Genomic DNA, 24,067 nt, shown 5'->3' with positions numbered 1-24,067 from the left:
TTTTACTGTTTCAAAACCTATCCAGAATTATTGGGATTCTAACTGAAAAATAAAACATGAAGAAACTTGATTTTTTAATTATTCTAGAAAAGATCCCGGTATATCAAGAAAAACTTTATTTAACCACATGGATCTTCACGAATATGTAATAATAATAATGATGATGATGATGGAAGGGACCTTGGAGGTCATCGAGTCCAACCCCCTGCTCAGGCAGGAAACCCTACACCATTTTGGACAGATGGCTGTCCAGTCTCTTCTTAAAAACTTCCAGTGTTGGAGCATTCACCACTTCTGGAGGCAGATTGTTCCATTGTGCTTATGCTTAAATGTTAAACGTTAATTTTTTTTAGTACATTTGCAGACAAGTATCTCAGCAGCTTAAGGGTCCAGTTCAGAAAGTAGAATAAAAAGTATCAACAGCACAATATTTATATAGTTACAGAAAAATACTGAAATTAGAAAACTTTGTCTAAAGTAGTCTGATATTCACCCAGTTCTCTTTTTATATTGTATGATATCATTTCGCATTTCTGTTTCATCAAATATAGAAACAAATCTCAAGAATTATTTGAATTCAAAAGTTGATGTTTCATTCCAAGATGAAAACTTTAATGGAGCATAAATTTGAAAAATAGTATCTGCCTCTTCTTACAGTTTCATTATCCAAAGATAAAATAACAAATAAGCAAGTTAGAAGGAAAGTGTCAAGACAAACAACTGACTGTACCAGTTGAGATCTGATCGTGAAACTGTGAAAATGTAATTTAGATGTTTGTAAGTTCTGCTTTCTATATCATAGCAATACTTAAAAGTGATCATTTACTGAACATGAACTGATAGAAAAATTTAGTAGTTTAAAACATTACAATTGATTATTTTGAGATCTCTCATCTAACATCTCCAAACTGAAATCTCTAAGAAGTTTTCAAAATATAAAACAGTAAAAATACAACAAAACCCATAATTCCACATAACATTCATTAAAAAAATCAATACCAAATTAAAATAGACATAATCAATCAGATGCAAGCAAAGCAAAGGTACTTATCTTCAAATATTTGTTAAAACATTCATGATTTTGATATGAACAACTTTTTTCAATCTAAACCTTGGGGAAAAAAATGTCACCACTGAATGGCCTCTATCTTTTTAAAACTCTGTCATATTTATCCACAGAAGTTACAACTGCACAAAAGTGTCCACATAATCATCAGTAGCTCAGCTTAATTCAAAAGCCTGTTTACCTTAATAACCAATTACTCACCCAATGTCACAACTTCCACAGTGACTGGTATGGATATCTTCTCTGCTACCTTGTGCCAGCTGCCATTGTGTTGTGGCACCCACAGAGCTGCTTGACAGTAGTAGTAACCAGAGTTTTCAGTGCCTACATCACGTATCAACAGATTGTAATTACTTCGATCTACATGGCTAGGGCTGATAAAGGTGGAGTCACTAATTACTAAATCACGGTCAGCATTCAGAAAAACCTGAGCCTCTGCCATGGTGCCATCTGGAGATTCATTGAAGTACCATGTGATTTCTGTTTGGAAAATACCACTTCTGTCCGTTGTGATGTTGCAAGTAAGTTCAAGGGATTCTCGTTCCATTACAGATATATTGTTTCTGGTGATGAACAGATCTAAAGCTGCAGAATTGGGAGTGAGGGATGAAGGAAATAAGATCAAGGATTATTGTTAACTTCCAAGTATTACTTGACTTGTAGTTCATCAACTGTAATCCTGTCAGCTTGTACAATTGCATATAATTAGCTGCATATACATTAGTATTCATGGGCAAACATGTGTATTGCTGAGTAACACAGTTAAAGCACTAATCTATCCAACTGGTTTCTACTTGTATAATAAGTTTATGCAAATATACAATACAGCTTCAGTTTTCTTGCAGTTAATGCCACCATTTTTCCTCTTATACTCTGATACTCCGAGCATAAATATTTTTCAGCTGAAATAAAAACTGGTCTATCTTAAAGATATTTTAAATGTAAGCTACTCTTCAGATGTCTTTTCAACATATGATACTTCATTAAATTACATACTGTAAATTCGGTCACTTTTTCACAGAATCTCACAACTCTCCTATGGTGTTTGACATGCGCAATCCAATACAGTACAATCCAGTACTACTATAATCCACAAAGAAGAAATATCAGACGGAAACCTTTCCTGTAACTTCATAACAAAAGTAATTTGTCTAGAGCAGTGCTTTTCAACCTTTTCATTTTTAGGGTATGGCAATATTCGAATACCACCAGTCACCTAGCAAGGTGTCAAAAACCTGATGACCTTCTGACAAGCAAAGTCAATGGGGAAACCAGATTCACTTAACAACCGTGTTATTAATTTAACAACTGCAGTGATTCACTTAAATATGGCAAGAAAAGTCATAAAATGGGACAAAACTCATTTAACAAATTTCTAACTTAGCAACATAAATTTTGAGCTCATAGGTTGAGGACTATCTGTACACCTGCTTACCACACTTTTAATGGGAAACTTGTGCCTGTTTCTCTGACATTAATCCTCGCACTATTCTATCCCCTTCTCTCCCTCTGCTTGCCTCAAAGCAGCCTCTCCTATTCCCCAACTCTCTTTCTCCGTCACCTCCTCTTTCCTCATTGTCTTTTTTTTTACTCCCTTTCCCACCAAAACCTCTTCCTTTTATATCTTTTCCTCTCTCCCCCCCCCTCCTCCTCTTCTCTTCAGTGCAACTCCAGCTGACTCTTCTCCCCCAGGCTGCACTTTGCTTCCAAAAGTGCCAATCAGCTGGCGCCCCGTGCTGATCGGCTGGAGCCCCACGCCAATCCTGGGCACTCAGCAGAGCTCCGGCAACACAGCAGCTCCAGCTGACTCTCCCAAAAACCTGTGTAGCACTGTCACCATTTTTGCTCATTCCCCCACAACACTTTTATCCTTTTTTACACTTTTTTTTACAGTGCTTTTCAACCCGTTGTATGCATATCACCTGCCAGATGCCAAAGAACCACCAGTGTTATACGTACATGGGTTGAAAGCAATGGCTTAGAGTATACAATTTTCAATGAGCCTGATGAAACAAAAATTGAACAGTTTGCCATAACCATAACAAATTCAGGTGGGGAAAAAAAGAATAAAATACTGAATGGCCACCTTGCCAACTGTTAACTTTAGGGCAGACATGTCAAACACAAGGTCTGGCGGATGGATGCGGCCCACAAAGTGGTTTCATGTGGCCCGCGAAGCCATTGTGGAAACAGTGAGGGAACGGCCCCCACTGCCTTGGCCCTGGCCCAGGCTGGCCGGGAGGGAGCCAATGTACAATTTTGTGGTGGCTATCTATGCTGAAACACATTCAGTCTGGAAACTGAAGGCCATCTGGAAACAGCGAGGAACCAGCCCCTGCTGTGTCGGCCCCACCCTCTGGGTGCATGCTGGGGAAGTGTCACCCTTTGTGAGGAATGAAGAAATATACCATCACCTGGAAGTGGCCAGCAAATGGCCCTCATCTACTTCACATATCTGGCTTGATGGGCTCTGGGGGAGGGGTTTCGGCAGGTAAGTGCAGCTGGGTGCCCCCTTTGGGACGTGGGTCTGGGCTTGGTGCCACAGGTGCTCGAGGGCCAGGCTGGACATTTGACCTCTGCTGTCCAGGGCTCCCGGCAGCCCGTACCACCATCCAGTCCCCCCATGGCCTGAGAGGAACAGTGAGGCTCCTCCAGTGGACCTTGCCTTGGCACTTGCCCTGGTTCCACCCCCTTCTGCCAGAGACCCTCAGATCTGTCCCACTACTGCCCAGGCACCTTTGACGTGAATGATGTAGAGCTGGCCACACCCACCCAGGAGGCCACACCTACTCCATCCACACCCACTCAGGAGTCCACACCCATCCTGGCCACACCCACCCAGCCCCCCCGAGGGCAACTGCAATGCTGATGCAGCCCTCAATGAAATTGAGTTTGACACCCCTGCCTTAGGGCATGGTTTTGCAGTTGATGAAATACTGTGCAGATAGAAATAATTCAACTGATTCAATTAAATACCAACATATCTTAGAACCTGAGATTTCTCAATGAAAAAATTAATACTGAACAATGGTTTACCATTTCATTAAAGCAACAATCTAAAATCCACTACAGAAAGTAAGGGATAGTCCCTTATTATGTGAATATTATTGAAAATCTGAGGAGAGGTTCAAACATAATGTCATGGAACTGTTATTTCTACAAACGTATTCAGGCGTTTGTTCCTGTCATATTCTTTGTTTTTGGTTTTAATCTGTAATTATCTGCATATAAATACTAAGCATGCATTCCAAGTTGCATAAAAAAGATTGTGTTTGCCCTTGTACAATGTAGAGGCTGTATCAGTTTTTATTCATTTAGTGATTCAAGAAACATTGAATTTTATCAGGTGCCTAAAACTTTAGCAGGCACCTGAAAGTGCTCAAAAAAGGCAACGGAAATTTTGCAAACATTATAAAACCAAACCTATATTTCAAATTATAAATGTTCTGTTATATTTAAAATATTACAATAATTTTCTGTGCATATGTCTAAATATGTCATAATCTGACTTGTCAAGAAACCATCTTGCTTATTGGTCACCTCAAAAAATAATACTTGCCTGCTGTTCTATGAATTGCTATATGAATAATGGAACATTGTACTGGCCCTTTATTAAAGCAGTAATAATAATAAAGTGGTGTAAACACTAATCTCCTGACCAAAAAGAATGATTAAATTAAGAAATTCAGTACAAAATCAAAAGTTAAAACTGTAAAATGTAAAGTTATCACTAAAATATCACCACAGTAAACATCATCCAAAAAATTAAAAATCCATCAAAGCAGCCAAACCAGTTAATCATAAAATTTCTGCTTAGATACAAGTACTTTTGCTTAACAATGAAGTATGATATAAAAAGGTAATCTGAACTCTTTCAGCATGAAGCTATAAAGCCTAGTAATGTTCAGTGATGATTCTCCTGCAGCTTTTAAAATATGATAAAATTGGTCTCAACTGAACTTTTATGTAGCTTATTTTGATAAAAATAGAATAAAATTCAAACACAACATTTTGAATTTGTGTCATACCAATTCAAACGATTTTATAAACCTAGAGTTGGAAGGGAATGTCAAAGATCTGCTAGTCCAACCCTTGCCCAAGGTAGGAATCCTCAACCTATGCTGTGGAAAAGATTCTCCAACTTCAGTGCTGTTCCAATGTTTAATAGCAAATTACAATTTGTAAAATTTTCCTATATTCTTTTCTTATATATTCCCATATAGGAAAATATAAAAATCTAATTTAACAGCAAATAGGACAATAAAATGTGGTCATAAGTTAAATATGTGTGTCTGTACGTATGCATATGAATCAGTGATAAATGTATCTTAATCAGGCCAGTTTTTCAAGCTGTAGCTATACATTACACATCAAATCTATCATATTACCATAAAAATGAATATTGCATACTCACATGTTGGTTTCACCACCAAATTTACTATATCAGCAGTCTTCTCTTGGATCTTTTGCCATGAACCATCTGCACCTTTAACCCACTCACTCACTTGACACCTATAAGCACCTTCGTCTGTTGGAAGAGTCTGGGACAGAGACAGGCTGTAAATGTCATTAGCCATTGCATCTAGGCGCACATCCCCACTGATATAGCGGTCACTGTATTCTGAGCCAGTCCGGAACTTGCCCTCGTGTGTCAGGGAAAGGATTTCTTGCCAAACATGGTCACTCTTGAACTCCCAAGACACTTGCAGATGGGTGTGTTCGGTAGAATTGGTAGAAGCTGAACAACGTAATTGAAATGTATCTCCTTCTGATACGTTCCAAGTTGATGAGGAATACAAGTTTGATCCAGTAACAGTTAACCCGTCTGCAATCACTATTTAGAAAAAAGAGGATCATAAAGCACACAATTATAATAAATCTTTTCCCATGCCCATTATCTCTTCTCTTGTTTGTTTTAGTTTTGAAGACTGAAGAGGTATAAAATAAGATACAAATTTGAGAAAATAAAGATTAAAAAAGAAACTTATAAGTTAAGGCAATATGTCAGATGCTTGGGTGTTGGTTCCTTTAAACAGAATTGCAATAGTAATCAACAATTTAAAAGAATTTGGATATTACTAAGTTTCAAAATTAATAAAGAGAAAACTAACATGTTAACAAAACTATGAAAATAAAAGATCAAGTAGAACTAATGAACAAAATATGTTTGAAGATTGAGAAAAAAGTAAAATATCTGGTTAACAATATGATAAATATGAACTGTAGATATTTTTTTCAAAACAACTACATTAAGACATGAAATTAATTTTAAAAAGACATATTAAGATGGGGAAATATTGTAGAATCTGTCATAAAAATGAATGTCTTGTCGAGAGTGCTTTTGTTTCAAACAATACTTTCAACAATAATTTTAAATAATTAAAATAAGTTTAAAGATTAATATACAATTGAGACCAGATTTTTGTATACACAAAAATGGAAAGATCTGGCACTACCTGGAATGGAGGATTAGTTAGTAAAGGTGGAACTTGCTGAGATAGATAAACAGATTTTTTTTGATCAGAGAAAAGACAATATGTTTATTACTGATTGGAAATCCCTCATGACTTTTTGTGTGAAGCAGGAAAAAAATGAACTTAAGAATTTATGGTTTTAATATTAGACAGGAAAGATTATAGAAAAAAGAGAGTTATATTGTAACCATAGAGTTAAAGGGAAATTTATAATTGTACTTATAATTGCAAATAAGATTAGAAGCTATTTCGTTATATCTATTTTTTTTTTTCTATTTTCATTTTTTTCCTTTTTGGCACTTTTACCTTTCCAATTTCTCTTTTTTTTTCTTTTTTCCTCTCACTTTATATTAGGTTGTATTAGTTTTTATCTTCCTTTTTTAAAATAAGAAACTTTTAATAAAATTATATTAAAAGAATGTTCTGTAACATTTAAAGATCTCTTAGTTACATGCCCGTGTAAAAAGAAAAATTGTTTCTCTAGTTCAACCAATTCAGTTTAAAGGATAATTTAAGATTAGAATTAGGATTGTGCAAATGCTTCATAAAACATTCGAGGCTAATTTGAGCCAGCCCTATCCTATACAAATTTCACAGGTGTTGGCTCAATTTATCCCAGTGAGTTTCTTACAGATTCTAGAGCAGTGATGGCAAACCTTTTAGAGACTGAGTGCCCAAACTGCAACCCAAAACCCACTTATGCATCACCGGGTGAGACCCATTAGGTGGGTGTGGTCCATTGGGTGGATGTGGCCCATTGGGTGGGCGTGGCTGCGGTGGTAACTGCAGACTGAGTAGGACTAAAAAGTTCAATCAATCAATTCCAACTTTGCAAGATCTTTTTTTTTCCTGCGAGAAGTTGAAATTGACTGATTGAACCTTTTTTTTTTCTTACACAGTAGCAGAGGCCTAAAGCGAAAAGGTTTTATAAAACCCAGCTGAAGGCCTAGGACTGGGGCGACGGCGCGTGTGCCCACAGAGAGGGCTCTGAGTGCCGCCTCTGGCACCAGTGCCATAGGTTCGCGACCACTGTTTTAGAGACCTAACATGTCCAGGTAAATATTTATCTTCAAATATTTCTGAAAACATCTATAAAAATGCTTATCACTTTAAAAACAATTTGTAAACATCTGGAATTATATTAATACATGGCAGGGACAAATTTGAAATGGAAACTATTTGGGACAATAGCGAATTTTCTCAAGAATGCCCATCAAAATTATCCAAAAGCACAACATGAAATTATCCAGAAAGTCAAAGTATCCAGGTTTGCAGATCTCTATTGCCTTTGCTAAAATCATGATTTCAGAAAAACAGAATAAAATGAGATTCATGGAAGAATGCAAAGCAGAGAACATATGTCACTAATAACACTGATAGAGTCCTCTCAAGCATGCCAAAAAGGACCTGGGTGACTCCAAGACATCTAGATATTTTTTAGACAAATGAATTAAACATGGAACCTTACAACTATGAGGATATTGTTACATTTAGTAGAAATCAAAACTGCAGTCCACAATAAGAAAAGCATACCAACTGTTAAACATTAGAGCAGTAGTGTTATGGTCTGGGTAACCTTTCCTGCCTTGAGACCTAGATGTATCTCCATCATTGAAGAAAGAAAGAATTCTGTTTTGTATTGATTATACCACAGCTAAATAACAGAACATTTGCCTGACAGCTGAAACACAAGTGGCCCATGTAGTAATTATCTAATAAGTCTACAGGAAATTCACTGTTTCAGGGGAGCCAGCCAAGCCTAGACATGAATCCCACACAAATAGGAAGGATCTGAAATGAACAGTTCATGATATAAACTCAGATTGAAGAGGTTTGCCATGAAAGAATGGGTCAAAATATCTATTCTATGATTGAAGATAATCAATTGCAGAAAGCATTACAAACATTTACTGAATCTAAGGAGGCAACAGCTTTTCCATACTGACAAACATAAAGTATTACTTTGATTATGAGATACATCAAACCAGAATAATATTTGGTTATATTCAGATTCCATTTATACATATAGCTGCATTCAATCCTTAGGCCAGGGGTCCCCAACCCTCGGTCCATGGACAGCACTGGGCTGTGGCATGGCAGCAACTGGTCTGCACAAACAAGCAAAGCCCCATTCGCAGGATGCAGGCAGCACACAAAACCACGCATCCTCCAGTCCACAGAAAAAACCTCTCTCCACGGAACCGGTCCCTGGTAACCAAAAGGTTGGGGACCTCCTCTTTAGGCAACCCTAAAGCTAAACATAATATCTTTTTGCAAATTTGATTGCATACTTACAATTTATATGCAGTACTAAGTATGCATTCAAATTTGCAAGAATTTTGGACCAGGTTATTAGCTTCTGTTAACTTTGGTACTCCTTGAAAATGTAATTTGACCAGGGGTGCCTAAACTTTTGCCTGAAACTGTATCAGTAGGACCCACGTGTTAACATTCAATGCCAAAATTCAAAAGAAATAAAATATTTTTTCCCACAGAACTATAAATCCAATAAGAAAATATTTGAAAAAAATTGGTTTAAGTCAAAATCCTTTAAATTCCTTCAGAAAAAAAGTACACTGGTTCAACTATGGCCAGATTTGAGGCTTGGTCACATATGTTAATTTAGGGTACAATATCTACTTGCTGATTTTCTGTTCCCATCTCCATGCAAAATGACACGTAAATATATAAAGCATATAGCATATGTACATTTAAAATCTCTTCAAGTTTAGACCATTTATATTTTCTACTCAAGACATTCCACACAATATGTTTAAAATTACACTAAACCACTACCAATATAAATACCCCTCACCCTGTTGAAGTACCTTTAACTTCAACTACGTCATTGTAGTTTCCCTGGACGACACTGTCTGTGCTGGGTGTAGTACATCGGTAAATCCCTTGATCAGCAGGACGAATATTTCCAATCACGAATTCCACAGCACTGTTGCTTTCTCGCCTTAATGTGATCTCTCCCCTATTAACCCGATCTTGATATTCTGGAGACATAAACCAAGGGTCCCATGTGCTTAATATGTGTACAAACTTAGAATCCTGACCAAGATTTGCCGAGAACTCCCAATCAAAGTTCTGCTCACTAGGTCCACCATACTGACTAACATTACATGGAATCACCACTTTAGTTCCCTCAACTCGTATTAATGGTCCTTCAGGCACCTTCACAATACGACCATGGCAGGAAGCTGAAAGAGAAGAAAACCAAATGTGAATTTAAAATATTAAATTATCTAATGCAGCAGAAAAAGTTATCCTGAAAGATGGAATCCTTCATTGTGGTAATTTAACTTACATTTTAAGACTTTCAAGTTTATAAATAGGCAGTTACACTATACATCTACAGCTGCAGCATTAATTAAAGCAGAAGAGCATAAAGATATATAGACTGCAAAACTGTTTAGCTTTAATTTGGTTTCAATGCTTAACACATGTATGACTCATTCTAGGTACTTTCATCTTTAACTGATAGAAACTTGTCTTTTTTTTATTAAAAGTTTTACAAATCCAATACATTATAACCCATACCCCTCCCACCCTCCCCCACTTCCCAGAGCTGATTACAGGGTAAAAAAAAATAAACAAACATAATCTAACTAACATAACCCTACTATACTATCAATCAAATCCATAATACACTTTAACTCCTTTTCAAAACAAGTATTAACAAATTAAAAACAGAAATAATAATATAATTAAACCATAATACTAAAAATAATATAAATTCAAACATATTGAACTATTAAAAATAATCTAAAATCTATTCATAAGCAAATAATACTTTTCAGTGTCATATTTCTTTTGAATATAATCAATCCATCTTCTCCAAACCGAAATATATTTTTCTTGTGAATGGTCCTTCAAATAGGCGGAGATTTTCGCCATTTCTGCTAAATTAGACACCTTAACTATCCATTCTTCCACAGTAGGCAAAGAGTTTTTCTTCCAATATTGCCTCACAAGTAATCTTGCAGCTGTTATAAGATTCAACATCAAATCAATTTCTTTGACATCAAAATCAACAATAATACCCAACAAAAATAATTGCGGAGTAAACTTTATCTTTCTCTTAAAAATCTTTTAAATATTCCACCAAATCTTAATCCAAAAAGCTTTTATATCTTTACAAATCCACCAAATATGAAAATAGGTTGCATCTAAGCTTCCACATCTCCCAACATTTGGGCTGTAAATTAGGATACATGCGGGACAACTTTTGGGGGTCCAAATGCCATCTATAAATTGGACTTGTAGAGATATAAAAGCTTTTTGGATTAAGATTTGGAGAAACTTGTCTTTTGAAATCAATTTAGAATTGCATTTAGGGCAGTGGTTCTCAACCTTTTTAATGCCGCGACCCCCAACCGGTCGTAAGTCGAGGACTACTCAACCGGTCGTAAGTCGAGGACTACTCAACTGGTGCAGCACCATTTGCAGAGTGGGACTTTTGGCAGGCTCAGCAGGACAGAGACAGCCTGGACAATTCTTATTGGCTTTTGAAAGCCAACAGAATTAGACTCTGTTCAAGAGAGTCTATTCTATTGGCTTTCAAAAGCCAATAGAATAAAAGGGAGTAGCACAGCTAAGGAAAAGGGGGGAAAATGGCGGACTGCATTGTTTGGCGACCCCCGTGAAATGATCGTTCGACCCCAAATGGGGTCCCGACCCACAGGTTGAGAACCACTGATTTAGGGCAACAATCCAGAATAACATATGTAAAATTTCTTTTGCTCCAATGCTCAAGAGCTATTCTTTCATATTTATTCCATATCAAAAACTATCAAACAGTGGAAGATTTACTTGTCACAGAACTGAAGGGAATGTACATAATTTTTATTAACTTTGCTGGACACCAAAGAAATTTTAAATATCTACTTCTACTATGTTTCCCCGAAAATAAGACCCGGTCTTATTTTTTAGTTACCGTAAATGCCGGCGTATAAGACGACTTCTGCAAGCGCTGAAATCGGCGCCAAAGACGGGGGTCGTCTTATACACTGAGTCGTCTTATACGCCGGAAATACTGGTAGTTTCCGGTGTATAAGACGACGTTCTAGGAATGCGGCCCGGCTATAAAGACGGGGGTCATCTTATACGCCGGGTCGCCTAATACGCCGGCATATACGGTATTTATTTATTTTTGCCTCCAAAAGATGCACCAGGTCTTATTTGGGGGGGTGTCTTTTCCACCCACCTCGCAGCGACACCAGGAGCCCCACCCTGCGGGCCCACTTCTTCTGCGGCTGAAGAAGCAGCTTCATTCTGCAGCTAAGAATGGACTCGGGCCTGCATTTCGCTGTCAGAGGCCTTTCTGGAAGGCCTGTTCAGCCAAGAACCAAGCTATGGATTGAATCCTTGAATGGCGAGGCAAGTGTGGATCCATGGGAGGCCTGGCTACAATGGTAAGCTCCACCCCACCCTAGCTTGATTTTTAGACGTGCACCTCACCCTAAAACTAGGGCTTATTTTGGAGGCAGGGCTTATATTAGGCCCGCCCCCAAAAATCAGGCTAGGGCTTATTTTCAGGGTAAGTCTTACTTTCCAGAAACACGGTAGCTAGGATAGACAAAACTCAGTCTCTACCACGTAATCTGCTTCTCCTGAAGACTAAGTATCTTCAAGACCTATTAAGTGACTTTGGCTGACTCTCTTACTTCCTAAGAATACTAATCAAACACTGCCTTTATTTCCTTTTCCTTAAAAGGAAAGAAGTATTTCAGCTACAGAGACTTTGTTCAGTTTCAATTTTTAAATAAAATCATTTAAACATGTGATCCCATTCCATCATAAATGCATATATGTTTGGCTTAGCTTTCCATAATGTTATACCAGTAGGAATCCCAAATGCTGACAATATGACAACCCATTTCTTCAGCCTCATGAAATGAAAAGACAACTTTGTTCACTGAGAATAAAAAGAACCTATATTCTTTTATACAGAATACAGGTATCCCCAACTTACAACCACTCCTTTAGTGACCGTTTGAAGTTGCAACAGCACTGAGAAAAGTGACGTATGACCGTTTTTTCACACTAAACAACTTTTGCAGCATCCCCATGGTCACATGATCACAATTTGGGCACTTGGCAACTGGCATGTATTTATGACAGTTGCAGTGTCTTGAGGTCATGTGATCACCTTTTGTTACTTTCTGCAAGCAAAATCAATAGAGAAGCCAGATTCATTTAACAATCATATTACTAATTTGACAATTGTAGCGATTCACTTAACAACGGTGGCAAGGAAAATTGTAAAATGGAGCAAAACTCACTTAACAACTGTCTTGTTTAGCGAGAGAAATTTTAGATTCAATTGTGGTTATACCTGTAAGTCGAGGACTATCTGTATCTTTACAAAATAGTTTCAAGCGTTCGCATTCCAAGAATTCAGCAACAAATGCTTTATTTGCCTGAAAGGGATAAATTCCCTCCTCCCGACCAAAAAACCCCAAGTCTGTTCTTCTCAATTTTTACCATTTTGCATTATGGAAAGAACCAGTTTGGTTTAGTAGTTAAAAAAAAAGCAACCTTGGTGATTTTCGTTCAATTATTCTCTCTTAGCCCACACTATACAGTTGTGGGCAAATAGGAAATGGAACCATTATGCATATTTCTTTGGGTTTTGTTTTATTTTATTTCATTTTACTTACTTAATTATTATGCTCCCGATCTCCCCTACAAAGTGACTCTGGGCGGCTTACAAATGATAAAAAGACAAATTGAAAGATTATTAAAATATTAAAACTATGCAAATTAAATTTTAAAATTATACAAAAAATCAAGAATAAGAGATGGAAGGCACAGGGATGAAGTCTTCTTACCCAATCAAACACTCTAGCAATGAATGCCCTCTGGATAGAATTCTCCTCTATCAATGGAACAAACAGATCTTATTCCTGTGTCAGTGTTTCCTGCTACTTCATATACTTCACAATACAAGCATTTAAAGCTGACACACTGAACTGCATTTCTGGCCAAGTCTATCCAGATCTTCAGTAATATGAACTGTACAAGATATTCTGGCCTACAACTTACCTCAGTTCATTGACTCGGCACTGTGATAGCAGATATCCAAAAAGTGCTGATGGGATAACTAGTCAAGTGCAATACTATCAAATGACATCATTTTTTTAGTCAGGAACTCTGAGTCAGGAAGGTTTAGCATCTCTTTATGGCTGCTTCATGTGGTGAACCATTGAACTGAATGTTACAACATCTACCCAAATACTCCAATTCAACTATCCCTACACAGGCCGGTCTTTGGATCAATTTCTCAGGAAGGACTATAAGTGCATTTCAAACTGAAGTCATGTCTTCCTAAAGAAGAAAGATTTTGTCCAAAATCTTGTCAGCCCCTGACATGAAAGCATGGGAAGAGCCCTGACAACAAATACTCTTTGAATCACAAATGCCAGCAATTGATCCCAAGACATCATACAATCCTGGGTTAAATAAACAGGCATTGAATCAAGATCACGCAAAGTACTAAAACCACTTTATAAAACCCTAGTAAGACCATACCTGGAATACTGCAGCCAATTTTGGTCACCATACTACAAAAAAGATGTTGAGACCTTGGAAAAAGTTCAGAGAAGAGCAACTAAAATGATCAAAGAGACTAAAACATATGAAGAATAGCTGCAGGACTTGGGTCTGGCTAGTCTGAAGAAAAAAAGAAATAGGGGAGACATGATAGCAATATTCCAGTACTTGAGGGGCTGCCACAAAGAAGAGGGGATCACGTTATTCACCGAAGCACCAGAGGGCAACACAATAAACAATGGTTGGAAACTGACCAAAGAGAGAAGCAACCTGGAATTAAGGAGAAACTTCCTAACAGTGAGGAAAATTAACCAGTGGAATAGTTTGCCTTCAGAAATCGTGGGTGCTACACCACTGGAGATTTTTAAGAAGAGACTAGACTAAACTTGTCTGAAATGGTATAGGTTCTATTCTATTCTATTCTTAAAATATGCACAGCGTATCTTCATTACTGAGCTAAAGTACAACACTTCTTGCAAACAGTATTTGACAATGACAATTGTTTCCATTCTGTAACTCATTAACTGCATCATCCATGGATATCTATTACAACTTCAATTTCTGACTTTATAATATTTCTAGCAATAATAATGCAATTCATGTATGCTTGTTTCCATTTTGCTTGCCAACAGCATAATATACTGAAATAACAATAATTGTTTTCCAGCAATACTGAAAAAAAACAAAAGTAAGAGATTTCTGTAACTAATAAAACTGATTGCTACATCATTTTCATGGTTGTATTTTTGTAATATTCTTTCCCAAGGGCACATCTAGCCAATCACAAAAACTACATTTCACAAGGATAAAAAAGGTGGACGCTGCGCTTGCAGTAAAATGCTATGAAAAAAAGAATATATATTTTACTTGTATTTGTTCAAAGATCTCTAGCCTACATAGTAAAACTGGAGCACAATTTGAAAAATTATTTGAAAGTTTGCTGAAAGATCTTGAACTAGGATTCTCTTAACAATGAAAAATATGCTTTCCAGAAAAGAGCTTCAACAGTTTAAAAATGTTTAATATATTTTACTCATATTCATACTACTAAGGATTATGACAGTATGTGAAATAATGTTGTATATGTAATTTTTTAAATGAAGATTTCCAAAATGCAGCTGGTCTTTGCTGTACCAGTTTTAACTGTTACTGAACCACTTGTGGCAAAGTTTGAACTCAAGAAAACATTTCCTTCTACTTTCATATTCTATAAATCTTAAAATTCAGTGACAGAGCACACTAGAGATTTTCAACTCCAACCCCCAAAATTATTCAAGAATTTGGCAATCTCTTTCATAAATTAAATTACAGATTTTATCATGATTTGTCTGGGAAATAAATATACCACTTCCTAAAAAAATGCACAACTTTCATCATGCTTTTTTGACTTAGTTTTATCACTTGTATTATAACTTCCATCATTTTTACTTTTTTTTTCTAACCACTGAATCAAAACATTGCACTAAATGTGTGAATTTCACTAAAATATATAAGCCTTCATATACTGCAAGGGCTACAGCTTTTCTACTAAACATCATACTAGCTGTGGAGAATTCTAATAAAATGTAGGAACACAGGTTTCAGCATTTCTCAAAACTTGCTCCAGGCTTTGGTCCCCAATTTGCCTATCAAGCCAGCTATAAGTTTACTCAAGCAAGCCCAAGCAATTAAAAAAAAAAATGTGATCCACTTCTAAGTAGCTTGTTATGTTCCACTTCAAGATGTGGACAATCTACACTTTCAAAATTTTTGAGTTAAACAACTGGAGTTCTATCTAAAATTTCATAAAATGCATGCTATTTTTTAAAAAAACACTACTTAATATTCCAGAATCCCCTCCAAGATTTTTTGCTTCCTTTTGCTAATAAAGATAAATGCTTCTTCCCAGTTTGTATCTATGTGATTCCACTACTACAGAGTCCCTTTCAACTTGCATTTAAATTTTAATTAAAATGTTTACTTCCAAAAGATTAATTATTTTAATTATTTATACTTAAAATATATCTTTATTTATAAATAATCCTTATGTACAATAATCCTCAAGAAAGAAGTGCAGCCTCTACTCCATAGACTGCATCTGAATTCTAAATTAATGTAATTATGCAAATTGCCAAATAGTGGTGGAAGAATTTTCCACCTATCTTCAATCATACAGTGAAAATATGGGAGGATTTAAAAGGACCTTGGAGATCATCTAATCCAAATGAGTCACAGCAGTACTATTTACTGCAGGATCCCCATCCCAGCTTGTCATCTGGACATCTTCCAGCAAAGGCAAATCCATCATCTCACAAGGCAATCTCTTCAATTGCTGAGCTTACTGTTAGAATTATTATTCCTCATATCCAGCCAACATATATTTCCTTGTAACTTAAGCCCATTGTTTCATGTCCTGTCTTGTAGAACAATTTGAACATTCTGCCCTGACCTCTGCATCACAGTCATTCAGATACTTGAACACAGTTTCGTCTACATACAATATTTTCTTCTCCAGGCTAAACATTCCAACCATCCTTTGGGATGCTTATCATCTTGCTCTGGGCACTGAGGGTTACTAATATTATTCTTAAAATGTGGTGGCCAGAACTGGACGCAATATTCATATCAGACTATACAGAACTTTCCTTAATGTTAGCATAATGCATTAAGTGATGCACTCTATATTCTCTTTTAAAGAAAATTTGGATTAGAAGGTGTCAGTTAACTGGAGATAACTAGGAAGGAAAGAACAGGGCAAAGTCATGATATGCTGTGAATTTGTACTTTATTTTTTCTTGTTGTACCATTTACTGTAAGCAGCCCAAGATTTATAGAATAGGCAGCACAGAGATACATATAATAAATAAATAAAACAGTGCAGCACATTGCTGATTTATATTTAGCTTGTAAGACATTAAACACTAATACCGTCAGTATATTTTCAGTATATTTTCCTCAAACTCATGCCACTTTTGGAGTATTTTTTTTCTTACCTAAATGTAAGACTGAGTTTTTTCTTGTTGAATTGCATCTTATAGGTATATAACCCAATATTTCAGTTTATCAAGATCCTCATAAATCTTGATACTATCCTCTGATTGCTACATTTCCTTCCATCTTGATTTGGAATTATTAATATACACTTGTTGGCTACAATTGTTAAACCACCTTTTATTCATCTAACAGCAATAGCAATAGCATTTAGACTTATATACAACGCTCTGTGTGTGATTTACAATGTCAGCATATTGCCCCCAATAATCTGGGTCCTCATTTTATCAACCTCAGAAGGAAGGAAGCCTGAGTCAACTCAAGCCCCATCAGGATCGATCTCAAGGCTGTGGACAGAGTTAGCCTGCAATATTGCATTCTAATCACTGTGCCACCAAGGCTCCTAATCCAATCTATATTTTGTCTATATATTTATGTGTATATACTATATAGTCTATATTTTGTCTACATACAGTCTATAAATTATCTTTTTACAACCCTGTAATCCCTTAATTTGCAGTAGAATTGGGGTGACTGGATGGAGCTGGGTGTTTACTGTCTGGATGCCCTTCCTGACTCCATTGGAGTTTGCAGCAGATATTTTTCCTTTGCTCCCTAATAGAGAAATATCTGCCGCTATGTAGAATTGAATTTGCCTAATGTCATCTTATAATTCTTTTTTAAGAGCAGCCTCACCATTACCCTTATTACATATGGCTTTTAGACTGCCTTCCAACCCTAAGTTTGTTTTATACTTCAGTTTTTCTAAGTTTCTTTCTTCACATATTAGGTATTTGTACTTCAATTATAAGAAAAATTTACGCAAATCTAAAGGTATCCCTAAACGAAGAGAAGCTGGCATAACTTTCTATTTGGTACAAAGCCTATTCTAATTGTAGCTACTTCTGTTCTGAAAGTCAAAGCCATCTAATACTCAGCTGAAAGGTTAAAAGTAATGAAATAAATATTATTAGCATGTTTAGGTCTCAAGGTCATCTTCCATTCTGAAGAGATTCAGAACCCAGCATTTTATGCAACACCATTGTGGGCTGCAGCCCGGTAGTGGGCTGTAGCCTGCTGGCCATTGAGCTGCAGGACAGGCTGGCCAATGTACACAGGTGTGCATGCCCACACCCTCACTTGTGCTAGCCCACGGCCAGGAGTGCAAAAACAGATGGCCATGCCACGGGGCGCAAAAATGAGCTGCCACTGTGCTGCAAAAATGGGCCACCACCGTGTTGCAAGACACAAAAACAGCCGCTACTGCACTGCAGGGCACAAAAGTGGGTGCTGCCGCACCACAAGGCACAAAAATGAGCCAGCGCCATGCTGCAAAGTGCAAAAACAGCTGCCATCATGCCGCGGGACACAGAAACAAGATCCTGAGCCATGCTAGAATGGGGCAGGGCTAGTATATGAGGTGCTATATAACTTTTCCCTTTTCCTTTTTTAACTTGTTTTTGTGTTAGGACATCTTGGGCTAATTTCCGAGAATAAATGGCCTTATAATAATTTTTAACATACAATTGCTTAATTTATTGATAAAATAATATAGCAGTTCTTGATAATAATGAAGTAAGAAAAGCATTAAGCCTACAACTTGTTTCGGAAAAAAAGTTATAAAAATACATTGCAGCCCAATTCATGGTTATTTAAAAAAGAAACCCACTATATCAATAGTACCTATATCTCTAATATTTTCCAGGATACTTGACAGTGTCTTGCTGAGAATCTCCAAGCAATTAAGTTATGTGGTCCTCAAAGACAAAAGCTTTGCAATTTGCACGGACTGACAGACAGACAGAGGATTGGATTATGGAGGGAGGGAACCTGTTTTGAGTTATTGAAAGCAGTAATTATTTCTATAGAATCATTAAGGAGAACAATTATGAAGTCTGAGTGGAATTTTAGATTGTCAAATTCTGCTTAGCTATTTCAAATATAAGTACTAAAATAGATCCTCAATAGTCTTGTATACGATTTCCATTACTCTGCTTTTAAATTTTAATATTGATTCCTTTGGCAGGCAACTGTAGCATTCATGAGAGTACCTATTATTTAAATATGGCAGCTTTTTTCAGCATTTTAATTGTTTGTCCTGTCAATATTTCCAAATAAATATGTGCCTCTGCACAAGATCCCAAATTATATTCTTTATGAATAAACTGTAATAACCTTAAAAAAGTGACGTATTAACCTCTATCATGTTGCAAATCCATTCACTTACCATACGGTTTTCTAGCAGATTCAGTTATGCTTTGTGACTGATGAAATAATCATCCCGTAATAATTATAAAGGGACAAATTTTCCATTACTGTATTCTCCAGCAACAGAGAGGTTATTTCAGAGGATAATGCAAAAGCACTTATGAAAGAGAATTAGCCTGAGAATAATTACTTAAAATCTATTTTTCTACCAGCTTGAAATAACATCAATTGCATCTTAAACAAAATCTCAGAAAAGTGATCATAAGAGTAATAGTAATAGATTGAAGCTGTGCGTGGATTAGAGCAATTAAGGAAAAACAGATAAGGAGATTCCCACTCTCGTCTGTTCTTATCCTTCCTAACAAAACCATTCTGACTGCTTTGATACATGGCTAAATTAGCATTTGATATTATTCTCTTAACTCCCATACTTGAAAAAAGAAATAATTATTAGGCTATTTACAGGGCTGTATATGACTTACTGATGATGATGACAGTAAGTATACATCACAGTGTAGTAAGGGAATGAAATAAACAGATTATTGCAATTTTTAAAAAGCAAAGCCTAATTCCTCTTATTTAGAAGTTCAGTCCCTTCAGAGTCTAACCCTTTGTCCTATGCACATTCATACTAACTGCTCAAGCCATATTATTTCAGTCATATTTGTGCAGAGGCAGTGATAGGAGCATTGGCTTACCTGAACGCCTGAACGCCTGTTCTCAGCATGATGATGAAGAATCCACCAACGGGTTATTTCAGTCCTCCTGCCCAATCAGACCAAGTTGTCAAGTTGTCACGCCTCCTCATTATCTGGGACCTCCCAGTTTTCATCGACGGCGTAGCCAATGACAACAGTTCGACATGATGACTCTCAAGCAGGTATTAAAAGGAACTAACATAACAAGTATCCTACCCGAACCTGACTGACATCTAATAGGGGAGGACGTGGATTCTTCATCATCATGCTGAGAACAGGCGTTCAGGTAAGCCAACGCTCCTTCTCCAGCATGATGACTGAAGAATCCACCAATGGGACGTACCAAAGCATCTGGAGTCCCTAAGGGTGGGAGTCAGTTGGAGCTGGACCCCCAGATGGTGTGACTACTTATTGTAAAATACGCCTACCAAAAGTGGCCTCAGCCGACACAAATTTGTCCAAACAGTAATGTCTAATGAAAGGTGATGGCGAAGACCATGTCACCGCCCAGCAAATGTCCTCAATGGACGCCTGGGTTGCCCACGCCGCAGTTGTGGCAGCACTGCGGGTGGAGTGAGCCGTCACATGAGGAGGAATAGGCAAGGCAAGTGAGACGTAAGCGTTTGCAATACAGGCCCTGATCCACCTACCTATGGTGGAAGCTGACACCTTTTGACCCATTGAAGAAGGCTGAAAACACACAAACAGGGCTTCAGACTTACGGAAAGGCGCTGTGTGCTTGATATAATGTCGTAATGTTCTCCTTACATCCAGAGTGTGCCAACGCCGTTCCAATTCATGTGACGGGTGAGGGCAGAAACTTGGAAGGATGACCTCCTGTGCTCTATGGAAAATCGTATTACCCTTTGGGATGAATGAAGGGTCTAGCCTGAGAACCACCCTGTCCTCATGAAACATGCACAGATCCTCCCTAACCAATAAGGCAGCTAATTCTGAAACGCGCCTAGCCGAGGTAATAGCAATCAGGAAGGAGACCTTGAGTGACAAGTGTCGCAACAAGCACGTTTTGAGTGGTTCAAAGGGAGATGAGATTAGTGCCTGAAGAACTTGAGGTAAGTCCCAGGATGGATACCTATGAATCACAGGCAGTCTACTATTCGTGACTCCCTTAAGGAAGGCCCGGACGGTAGGATGCCTTGATAAAGACTCTGAGGAATCCCATGAGAGTACTGAGGAAAGTGCGGCTAACTGTCTGCGTATATGTTGGGTGCCAGCCCTTTGTTGACGCCCTCCATTAAATATTCCAGTACCCTGGGAATAGTCACCTGTGATAGACATATGTGATTCTTGTCGCACCAGCGACAGAAAGTCTTCCACGTATGGTCATAAATGCGGTTCGTTGCCGGTCTCCTGGCCACCTGGATCATAGCGATCACCTCTGCTGAATAAGACCCCCTAGTCAGGGTGCAGCGTTCAAGTGCCAGGCGGTCAATTGAAGCCATTGGGGGTCTGGATGTTGGAGATCCCCGTGTCAGCTATATTTGGTTGTCGGGAATCCTCCACGGGGCTGAGTATGAAAGACTCACTAGGTCCGCGAACCATGGTCTCATGGGCCAGTAAGGAGCGATGAAGACCACTTCTGCCTGCTCCTCCAGGATCTTACTGATTACTGCTGGAAGCAGAGGCAATGGGGGAAAGGCATACAACAGACCTTGTAGCCACCTGCTGCACAGCGCATCCGTCCCCTCTGCTCCCTGGGAAGGGAACCGAGAAAAGAATCTGGGCAGCTGAGCGTTCCCCGGGAAGACAAACAGGTCCAAGATCGGACAATCAAATTGGTCCGATATTTCCCCGAAGATATCTGGATGTAACATCCACTCCGAATGATCCACTATCGACCTGCTGAGAAAGTCTGCCTGTCAATTTGCCTCTCCCGAGATATGCTCGGCCCTGATGGAGAGCAGGTGTTTCTCTGCCCATGAGCTCAATGCTCGAGCCTCCGTCATGAGGGATTTGGACCGGGTGCCCCTTGCTGATTTATGTGAGCTTTTGCAGCCACGTTGTCTATTCGGACCAGTACATGCTGGCCCCTGACTACAGTGTGGAATTTTTGGAGAGCTAGATATATTGCCCTGAGCTCTAACCAGTTTATACTGTGTTTGAGGTCTGTTTGTGACCATCGACCTTGAGCTATCTGGGATTGGAGATGTGCCCCTCAACCAAAGAGACTTGCATCCGTGGTCACCTGAAATCGACTGGGCTCCTTGAACAGGGTCCCCTTGTGAATAGCTGATGAAGTCCACCAGCCGAGTGAGAGACGTACCTGATGAGGAACCCTGACCAACCAATTGGATGTACTGGTATGCTGTCTCTGATACGGAAGCAGGAACCACTGCAGGTTCCGGGCATGTAGCCGGGCCCATGGCACTATTGCTATGCATGATATTAGCTTGCCCAGGAGTTGAGAAAGCGTAGCCAATGACACAGCCCTGTCTCTGCTCACCCTGTGTGCCAGGTCTCTGATGCTCCTGCGCCTCTCCTCTGACAAGTACATGAGGCACGAGTCCGTGTCTATCACCGCTCCCAGAGGAAGCAGGCGGGTAGAGGGGGTCATCTGGTTCTTTTTGAAATTTATCAGGAAGCCGTGGTTCTGCAGGGTCCTTATGGTGAGGGCCAAATCCAACTGGGTGGCTGACAGGGACTGGATCAGGATGTCGTCCAGATAACACTGGACCCGTACTGGGACCAGCCTTAAGTGAGCTGCCAACACTGCTAGGATTTTGGTAAAGACCCTGGGGGCTGAGGAGAGGCCGAACGGAAGGGCTCTGTATTGAAAGTGTCGGTTGAGGTAACAGAATCGCAGATACCTACAATGATCCGGGAGGATAAGAATGTGTAGGTATGCTTCCCCACCTGATGCTGGTTAAAATGGAATGTAACGTTTGCATTTTGAATCTCTTGTATTGAAGGTGGAGGTTCAGTCCCTTGAGATCGAGAATTGCCCTCCATCCCCCAGAGGATTTTGGGACTACAAACAGGATGGAGTAATACCCCAGCCCCGCCTTGTTCGGGGGAACCTCCTCTATTGCCTTGATGGTGAGTAGATGTTTGATAGCGTCTTCCATGAGCCCCCTTTTTACAGGGTTTCTCATGGCTAGGCAAGACATGAAGTGATCTAATGGCATGGATTTGAACTCCAGGGACAGGCCTTCTCTAATAGTGCGCAGAACCCAGGAGTCTGTGGTCGTGTTTTCCCATTGGCGTATGAAAACAGTGAGTGTGCCGCCAATGGGAGAGGTTGACTCTGAGTCATTTTCCGCAATGGAAGGGGTGACCCCCTCTGCCACGAAAGGAATGTTTAGTTTGTGGCTGGTACCTGGTTCTGTCCCTTTAACCTGCCCTATCGAATGAGCACTCAGGCTTAGGAGCTGGTGGCCTGTATGATTGCGCAGACTCTGTTGCGGCCCCAGTCCGGAAGGACTGTCAGCAATTGTAAGGGAGGAACCGTCTAGTAGTTCTCCTTGCTACATGAGAAATGACTTTTTGTTTCTGTTTGTTCTCAATGAGATATGGCGTTAGGGCCTCCCCAAATAATCTGCCACCCGTGAAGGGGGCTGTGGCCGCACGCCACTTATGTTTGCTTTTGGCTCTCTAGTTTTTTTAGCCACAGAAGCCTCCTAGCGACTATGCTGGAAGCCATTGCTCGGGCTGAATGTTTGGCCGAATACAGGGAGACATCCGCCATATACTCAGATGTGGCTAATAATTTGGTCAAATCCTGATGGATCCAGGTTTCTTCCAGCGGAATTCTCTCCTGTAACTGACGAAGCCAGGTAATAGAGATCCTTGCAAAGAAGGAAGTGGCCGTTGCTGCTTTAGTTGCCCAGGCAGATGCCAAATGTGCCTTGTGCAAGGCCATTTCAGATTTTTTATCTTCTGCCTTAAGGGCGTCCGATACATCGACTGGCAGTCGAAAATAGTGGGGCCAGAGATTCATCTACCTTTGGAACCTCTAAGAGGTCTGCTAAAGTCTTTGTCATGTCTACTATTTTGCACTCAGTCACACCTTGAGTCGGCTGAGCAGCAGGTGACTCCCACTGTCCCTGAATATTTTTGAGGAATAACAGGGG

General features: G+C 38.9%; 1 protein-coding gene across 2 annotated transcripts in view; it reads right to left on the bottom strand.

Moving 5' to 3' along the window:
* PTGFRN (prostaglandin F2 receptor inhibitor) overlaps positions 1–24,067 on the bottom strand; it is a 112,698-nt gene that overhangs the window by 69,164 nt on the left and 19,467 nt on the right. Inside the window, exons 1-4 of one of the 2 annotated variants that reach the window (XM_039359771.1) lie at positions 13,209–13,954; positions 9,369–9,746; positions 5,481–5,900; positions 1,268–1,651 (exon numbers count right to left, since the gene is read on the bottom strand). In XM_039359771.1, coding sequence (XP_039215705.1) covers positions 1,268–1,651; positions 5,481–5,900; positions 9,369–9,552 — 988 coding nt within the window. In that variant the 5' untranslated portion in view covers positions 9,553–9,746; positions 13,209–13,954. Of the gene's footprint in view, positions 1–1,267; positions 1,652–5,480; positions 5,901–9,368; positions 9,747–13,208; positions 13,955–24,067 lie in introns of those variants that run through there. The other variant, XM_039359770.1, reaches the window with a different exon arrangement.

The sequence above is a fragment of the Crotalus tigris genome, unplaced genomic scaffold, assembly GCF_016545835.1.
Source record: "Crotalus tigris isolate CLP2741 ecotype Arizona unplaced genomic scaffold, ASM1654583v1 scf7180000019120.420415, whole genome shotgun sequence".
Classification (NCBI taxonomy): Eukaryota; Metazoa; Chordata; class Lepidosauria; order Squamata; family Viperidae; genus Crotalus; species Crotalus tigris.
This window is presented reverse-complemented; position numbering and strand designations above follow the sequence as displayed.